This window comes from Sardina pilchardus, chromosome 5 (genome assembly GCF_963854185.1).
Source record: "Sardina pilchardus chromosome 5, fSarPil1.1, whole genome shotgun sequence".
NCBI classification, from domain to species: domain Eukaryota; kingdom Metazoa; phylum Chordata; class Actinopteri; order Clupeiformes; family Clupeidae; genus Sardina; species Sardina pilchardus.
Window position 1 is genome coordinate 1,436,553 of NC_084998.1, and position 9,129 is coordinate 1,445,681.

Below are 9,129 nucleotides of genomic sequence, written 5' to 3' on the forward strand. Positions count from 1 at the left end.
TAATCATGCAAGCTGCAGGCACGCACACAAACACACAGCCGCACACACACACACACACACAGACACGCGCACACACACACACACACAGATGCGCGCACGCACACACACACACACACACACACAGACGAGCGCACAGACGCGTGCACACACACACACACACACACACACACACATACATGCACACAAGCACGCACGCACGCGCACATTCACACACACACACACACACACACACACACACACACACACACACACACACACACACACACACACACACACAAACACACACACAGAAAGCAGAGTGCAAACAACCTTTAAGTCCATGAGGCCTTTGCTGCTCGTAAATGAGCACAAAAGCCTTTATTCAGTGTGTGAGTGGGCAGCCAGATTCTTAAGCAGAACTAGGGGACAAAAGCCTGCCAATCGGAAAGCTCCATCTGATAATGGCATATTTGTTGACCAATCAAAAAGCTCCGTCAGATAATGGCATATTTGTTGACTTGTTGAGTGATTGAAACCATGGCGATGGCATTACGGAACTCTCTGGGAATTGTTAAAAGAAAGTTGCTATGATACCACCATCTTAATGGCCTTTGATTGTCCCCATTATGAGGCACCTCATGTGGAAGTGACTCAGTCACGGCACAGCTGGTTAATAAACGCTGCGAGCCGCTGCTCAACAGACGCGGTGATGAGGGCAGCTTCACTGCAAACTACTTCAAGCAGAACTCAGAGTTATGGCAATGCAGCAGGGGAAACCACAGCACTAACGCGGTTTCACATGTTTGAGTTCAGGCTGCTTCAAGGGCAGTTACGAGCATTACAACTGAGCTAGTTTACAGAGATATGCCACAATACAAAACAATGCTGCTGACTTGTATTGCTCATAAACAGTCTGACATTACAGACAGCTGATCTCTACATGGGACATCATTGAACAGATACGACCATGAGCATGACATGGGCCCTACATGTGCCTATAGCATTCTATTGCCCCTCCCTCACCCTACATGTGCCTATAGCACTCTATTGCCCCTCTCTCACCCTACATGTGCCTATAGCACTCTATTGCCCCTATCTCACCCTACATGTGCCTATAGCACTCTATTGCCCCACCCCTATCTCACCCTACATGTGCCTATAGCACTCTATTGCCCCTCCCTCACCCTACATGTGCCTATAGCACTCTATTGCCCCTCCCCTATCTCACCCTACATGTGCCTATAGCACTCTATTGCCCCTCCCTCACCCTACATGTGCCTATAGCACTCTATTGCCCCTCCCTCACCCTACATGTGCCTATAGCACTCTATTGCCCCTCCCCTATCTCACCCTACATGTGCCTATAGCACTCTATTGCCCCTCCCTCACCCTACATGTGCCTATAGCACTCTATTGCTCCTCCCCTATCTCACCCTACATGTGCCTATAGCACTCTATTGCCCCTCCCTCACCCTACATGTGCCTATAGCACTCTATTGCCCCTCCCTCACCCTACATGTGCCTACAGCACTCTATTGCCCCTCCCCTATCTCACCCTACATGTGCCTACAGCACTCTATTGCCCCTCCCTCACCCTACATGTGCCTATAGCACTCTATTGCCCCTCCCCTATCTCACCCTACATGTGCCTATAGCACTCTATTGCCCCTCTCTCACCCTACATGTGCCTATAGCACTCTATTGCCCCTCCCTCACCCTACATGTGCCTATAGCACTCTATTGCCCCTCCCTCACCCTACATGTGCCAATAGCACTCTATTGCCCCTCCCCTATCTCACCCTACATGTGCCTATAGCACTCTATTGCCCCTCCCCTATCTCACCCTACATGTGCCTATAGCACTCTATTGCCCCTCCCCTCTCTCACCCTACATGTGCCTATAGCACTCTATTGCCCCTCCCCTCTCTCACCCTACATGTGCCTATAGCACTCTATTGCCCCTCCCCTATCTCACCCTACATGTGCCTACAGCACTCTATTGCCCCTCCCCTATCTCACCCTACATGTGCCTATAGCACTCTATTGCCCCTCCCCTATCTCACCCTACATGTGCCTATAGCACTCTATTGCCCCTCCCCTATCTCACCCTACATGTGCCTACAGCACTCTATTGCCCCTCCCTCACCCTACATGTGCCTATAGCACTCTATTGCCCCTCCCCTATCTCACCCTACATGTGCCTATAGCACTCTATTGCCCCTCCCCTCTCTCACCCTACATGTGCCTATAGCACTCTATTGCCCCTCCCTCACCCTACATGTGCCTATAGCACTTTATTGCCCCTCCCCTATCTCACCCTACATGTGCCTACAGCACTCTATTGCCCCTCCCCTATCTCACCCTACATGTGCCTATAGCACTCTATTGCCCCTCCCTACCCTACATGTGCCTATAGCACTCTATTGCCCCTCCCTCACCCTACATGTGCCTATAGCACTCTATTGCCCCTCCCCTCTCTCACCCTACATGTGCCTATAGCACTCTATTGCCCCTCTCTCCCTATAGCACTCTATTGCCCCTCCCCTCTCTCACCCTACATGTGCCTATAACACTCTATTGCCCCTATCTCACCCTACATGTGCCTATAGCACTCTATTGCCCCTCTCTCACCCTACATGTGCCTATAGCACTCTATTGCCCCTCCCCTATCTCACCCTACATGTGCCTATAGCACTCTATTGCCCCTGAGCAGGGCCAGTCTGGTGGGAGGTTCAGGGGGAGGAGGTGAATGGCTGAAGACTGTGTGACGTCCACATGGTACTGAGCTGTGATGGCTGAAGACTGTGTGACGTCCACATGGTACTGGGCTGTGATGGCTGAAGACTGTGTGACGTCCACATGGTACTGAGCTGTGATGGCTGAAGACTGTGTGACGTCCACATAGTACTGAGCTGTGATGGCTGAAGACTGTTTGACGTCCACATGGTACTGAGCTGTGATGGCTGAAGACTGTGTGACGTCCACATGGTACTGAGCTGTGATGGCTGAAGACTGTGTGATGTCCACATGGTACTGAGCTGTGATGGCTGAAGACTGTTTGACGTCCACATGGTACTGAGCTGTGATGGCTGAACAGAGTGTGTGCGGCCGCTTGGGCTACTTCAGCAATCGCACGCCATTCACCAACGACTTGCGTCACTCTCTGAGAGAGCACACAGCCATATAAAAACTGATGTCAAAAGCCTTCAGAACTAAATGTGGCATTTGAGTAAACACAAGTAAGCCAAAACTACACGAGGCATTTGAGTAAACACAAAAGCCCAAACTAAATGTGCCTGTTTGTCATTATTTCTCATTCAGATGATGTTCTTTTCCAAAGGGACTCACAGTGGACTAACTACCGGCTAACACACACACACACACACACACAAACACACACAACCGGTTAACACACACACACACACACACACACACACACACACACACACACACACACACACACACACACACTCTCTCACAGTGGACTACCAACAGGCTCCTGGAGACACTATGGGCCTCTTTGCTGCTCCACTTGGCTGACACCAGATCCCTAAGACTAGCCCGCCATCCAATAGGAAGGCCAGATCCCCAAGACTAGCCCACCATCCAATAGGAAGGCCAGATCCCCAAGACTAGCCCGCCATCCAATAGGAAGGCCAGATCCCCAAGACTAGCCCGCCATCCAATAGGAAGGCCAGATCCCCAAGACTAGATCCCATCCAATAGGAAGGCCAGATCCCCAAGACTAGCCCGCCATCCAATAGGAAGGCCAGATCCCCAAGACTAGATCCCATCCAATAGGAAGGCCAGATCCCCAAGACTAGCCCGCCATCCAATAGGAAGGCCAGATCCCTAAGACTAGATCCCATCCAATAGGAAGGCCAGATCCCTATACTAGATCCCATCCCATAGGAGCTCCAGGTCAGTTGAGATCAGGGGGCGTGCAGGAGGGAGTGCCTGTGCGGAAGCGTTCGGGAGAGATCGCTGGGAAGCCCAGCTCATGAGCATGGAAAATAATTCAGGAATTTCTGCGATCAGATGACATGGCGGGATAAAACTCCCCTCTGGAGGGCCGGCCACAAGCTACCCGAGTCGGACGAGGTTTTAATGGCAGCGGGAACATTTGGATCCCATCTTGCGCTCGCTCCATCGCTCGCTCTGCACTCTCCACAGCCCTGCAGGCCGCCCCAAGCTGACCAGCAAACCTGCACATACTGCATCGGCTCACAAACAGGCTTATTTACCGGATACACTCGCGCAGAGAGCATACATCTCTAGGCTTTACCTTACTCGCCTGTAGAGAGGATACTGTACATCTCTAGGCTTTACCTTACTAGGATACATCTCTAGGCTTTACCTTAATCGCCTGTAGAGAGCATACATCTCTAGGCTTTACCTTACTCGCCTGTAGAGAGGATACATCTCTAGGCTTTACCTTAAAGGTGCAGAATCTGGACAAAACATATAACATATAATACAAAACATATAACATATTACTGTAAGATGGCTGCCTGAGGGATAAAGGATGTTTTGCAATCTGCCATGAGAACCTTTTAACTGAGCCCCGTGCACGTTTAATGGTTAAACTCATGGCTGATAGTGTTTGTGCCTTCTGGCTGTGTATGCAATGTGTGTGTGTGTGTGTGTGTGTGTGTGTGTGTGTGTGTGTGTGTGTGTGTGTGTGTGTGAGTGTGTGTATGTGTTTGTGTTTGTGTGTATGTGTATGTGTATGTGTATGTGTATGTGTATGTGTATGTGTATGTGTATGTATGTGTGTATGTGTATGTGTGTGTGTGGGTGAGTGTGTGGGTGTGGGTGTGGGTGTGGGTGTGTGTGTGTGTGTGTGTGTGTGTGTGTGTGTGTGTGTGTGTGTGCGCGTGCGTGTGTTAATGTAAATACACTTTTGAAAAATTGACTGAGGGACACACCAGTGCCTGCCAAGTCTTCAGTCATTCCTACATGTTGGGCAATTTGTCAACAGTTTCCCATAGTAGTCTCCCCTTCTCAAAGAAATGTGAATGAGGCTCTGAGAGCCAAAGTGAAAAATGTTGAGCCAATTTACTTTACTCACCTGTCAACTCTGACAAATAAACTGAGTCCAGCTGTACAACCTTACGAAAGTAGGTCAGAGTCAGGGGCACGAGAAGCTCTCTACGCAGCTGGCACAACACCTGGAATAGCCGCAGTCCGCGGGAAGAGCCGGCAGCCACCGGTGAAATTGGTGTCAACGCCCGCACCAGTTTCACACATCGGGGTTGTCTTTCCCAAATGAAGTTAAACTCGCACCGCAACACGACTACCCTGCCTCATTGTAGCCAATACAGTCCGTCACTGTAACAGCAGGCGTATTATTCTTTACTACGGAACTGGTCCCAAGCGAGTCAACTACTATAATTGACCACATTAGTGTAGCCTACCTGATTACTGGATAGTGAAGTCCAAAATGATTGATCAAGGTAGGCTACAAATGGGGGAGAAAAACTTCATTCACGACTGACTCATATTTCTCGTTATAGAAGAAAGCGCTACAAGGCACCATTCATGCTTTTCTTTCTCTTCAGCAAGCTGACTTGGTCAGTAACTTCGTTAAGGCCAGGTCCTGAATACAGACTTACTTCGCTGATAATCAGCCAACTATACAACTCTGTTCGCAAATGCATAGAAACTCTCTTATTGACACGTAACGGGCAAGAACCGGTGTCCCAGCGTAGGCTATTGGTAATAAGCCGGTGGCTTTGTTAAACATGCCATTACCTACCCTCGAAATGGTCAACGGCGTGCTGAAATCCCGTCCACCCACAAGGCGAAAACCCCACGGTGATGGGCCGCTCAGAGTTACCGTCTGAGGCATGGTGACAAAAAGCAAGTATCCTGAAATCCGGCTGAAGAAAAGACCTTCACACGGGACTGCCCCTCACAGCGCTTCTTGGACAAAACTTTCGTCCTCACTTGTTGCAATCTTTAAATATCGAAATCTCCCGTGACGTTTCAGGGGGGAGTTTTGCGTTACTTCGTAGCCGCCTGGCACAATGTGAATGGGAGGGTGTTGCGGTGCTATAGCAACCAGCCTAATCTCCGCTGCAGCAGTCCAGCTCCTGCTTTTCCTGCTCAGTAGCGCTGCGGCGGTTTGCACGGTCAACACAGAGGGAATTCTGTAAGGTAGTTTTAAATCCAGTTTAAAATTGGAAGTGTGAATAAAAAGGAAAGTGTCGGTGTTCTGTTGGCCAGTAGCCGCCAGTGATATGACTACTTTAAGAAAGGCTGCTGTAGAAATCCAACATAAAGACATCAGCCAATAATAGCCTAGGCTACACTAAATAAACATGATTGGTTATTTAGGCTAGTTAATAGCCTGCGTCTGGAAGTGAATATGGAGCCTTTAAAGGATGTCAAACATTATTATGCATTTGGTCCATATGTTTCGTTAGGAAAAATGGAACTTTGCTGTCAGTGGAATCTCTAATGACCTCTACATTACGCATGGAGCAGAATAGTGAAATAATTCCACTCAGCCTTTTTATATTGACTACAGATGCAGCGTGCACTTGGTGCTGTAACATTTGTCTGTGCGTGCGTGCGTGTGTGTGTGTGCATACAGCTTAAATAGCTCTAGTCAATGGCTTTCAGATTCTCTCAAAAATGGATGTTCTCAGACTTGAAAATGGTTAGCCTTACGGCACGACACATGATAGGAACAATGGAGTCCTTATGAGTGCCTTGCCCAATGGCCCCCTGGGAAATAAACACACTTATGAAAATCACACAGAATGATTTGCATTGCAGGGTAGGCTACCACGGAGTGGACTATTGGTAGCAGATGCCATCTGAACTCATGCTGGGATCAAATCATGTCACAGGCCAACATGAGTGCATGAGCGGTCACCTGGGACACGACTGCTGAATGCTAATTGCTGAAAATCAGCTGCCTCCTGCTCAAGTGAGTGAGTGAGCGCTGCGATGGCTTTTCCAGATTCAGCAGCATATTTCCTCTCTGCCCGCGGCTCATGTTACCCGCGGGGGGAACGGCAGGAGAGCGGGATGAGCTCTTCATCTCCGCAGAGTGATGATGTGGCAGCGCTCATGCCGCTGCGTCCTGAAAGCTGCCGCCGTTGGGCCACATCAGGGCCAGGCCCAGAGCCAGACCAGGGACGGATCAGGGCCACATCAGGGCCGGCGTTATTTCAGAGCCACAGATTCAGCAGTGAAAGGGCCACAGACATGCTCCCCTGCAGCACAGCGGATCAGCCAATCACGTTGAGGCCGGGACACACCAACCCAATAATCGGCCGTCGGATGTCGTTGGACAGTCAGGGGCGGTCGGGGACCCGATTCTGTTTGGTGTGTCCCGTGCCGTCGCTAGTCGGCGTGCGGGTTAGTTTTGGCCGATTGACATGTAGGCCTAGAGTCGGCCAGTGGCCGATTGACATGTAGGCCTAGAGTCGACCAGTGGCCGTCGCTAGTCGGCGTGCGGGTTCGTTTTGGCCGATTGACATGTAGGCCTAGAGTCGACCAGTGGCCGATTGACATGTAGGCCTAGAGTCGACCAGTGGCCGATTGACATGTAGGCCTAGAGTCGACCAGTGGCCGTCGGCCTCAATGACCAATCTGATTGGTGGAGTCATAACCCTTGGAAACATCTCGGACCACTGCTGAGTAGGTTTCTAAAAGTGTGTCATTTCAGTTTTGTTCCCATTCACTTTTCGTTTACCTTGAATGGGAACACAGGCTCTTACAAGGCATTGGTCTAAGTCTCCTCATTGGTCTTAGTCTCCTCATTGGTCTTAGTACACTCATTGGTCTTAGTACACTCATTGGTCTAGTGTCCTCAATGGTCTAGTGTCCTCTATGTCCAGCCGCTGTATGTTCAGTTGCTATATGTTGCTGTATGTTGCTGTATGTCCAGTTGCTGTATGTCCAATCAATGTGTCTGTGAAACATGTCTGTTTATCCTGTGTTTTGGGTGAGCCAAAGACAATTTTCCACCTTGGTGGACAATTAAAGACTTATTCTTATTCTTAGTCTCCTCATTGGTCTAGTGTCCTCATTGGTCTTAGTCTACACATGGGTCTAGTCCTCATTGGTCTAGTCTCCTCATTGGTCTTAGTCTCCTCATTGGTCTAGAGTCCTCATTGGTCTAGTGTCTTCATTGGTCTAGAGTCCTCATTGGTCTTAGTACCCTCAGCGGCCCCCAAACTATGCCCCCCCACCTCCACACACACATCCTTCCAAGAGCACTAAACTGACCTCATGCTGCTGCTGTGTGTGTGTGTGTGTGTGTGTGTGTGTGTGTGACCTCATATGGCTGCAGTTTTATTGGCAGCTGATGCGTTCTCCAGCATGGCTGTCTGCACTGCTCAGGTCAAAGTTAATCACTCAAAGAATCAGCGAAGTGCAGTTCACCCCTCATGACTCCGACCCAGATTAGTCAAATTGACTCCAAATTGAGGAAGGCATCTGCGTGAGTGAGTGTCTGTGTGTGTGTGTGTGTGTGTGTGTGAGAGAGAGACAGAGACAGAGAGAGAAAAAAGAGAACTACGCTTCAGTTCGATTAAACTCTACGTGTTGCATTCTAAGAACAACTCACAGCATGCTTTCAATTCAGCAAATAAACTACATGTGTTAGCTACGCTAGCGGCGGTCATAATGAACTACATGTGTTAGCAGAACTGAGTGAAATAAACTACATGTATTAGCTACGCTAGCGGCGGTCATAATGAACTACATGTGTTAGCTATGCTAGCGGCGGTCATAATGAACTACATGTGTTAGCAGAACTGAATGAAATAAACTACACGCGTTAGCAGATAGGGAGTTGAACTGAGTGAATACTGAACTGAGAGAATAACGGTGTAATTACAAGAATACCGCTGTCCATGGAGAATAACGGTGGAAAATAACGGTGTCCATGGAGAATAACGGTGGAAAATAACGGTGTCCATGGAAAATAATGGTGTCCATGAAGAATACCGGTGGAGAATACCGGTGTCCAGAGGAGTGTGTGTTATGAATGACCTCAGGTCCATTGTTTCATTTGTTTTCTGTTTAAAAACACATTTTTCCCGTTAACCTTGTGTTATGTTGCGTCTCGTCCAGATTCTGTTTTTAATGTCTTTTTGTGATATGGTGTGAAAGCTCTGGCATGGTTACCAT

The 9,129-nt window shown here is 49.1% G+C and overlaps 1 protein-coding gene across 1 annotated transcript in view; it reads right to left on the reverse strand.

Moving 5' to 3' along the window:
- pdlim4 (PDZ and LIM domain 4) overlaps nucleotides 1-5,978 on the reverse strand; it is a 51,600-nt gene extending 45,622 nt beyond the window's left edge. Inside the window, exon 1 of the mRNA XM_062535926.1 lies at nucleotides 5,738-5,978. Coding sequence (XP_062391910.1) covers nucleotides 5,738-5,830 — 93 coding nt within the window. The 5' untranslated portion in view covers nucleotides 5,831-5,978. The remainder of the gene's footprint in view (nucleotides 1-5,737) is intronic.
- Between the last annotated feature and the right edge of the window lie 3,151 nt (nucleotides 5,979-9,129).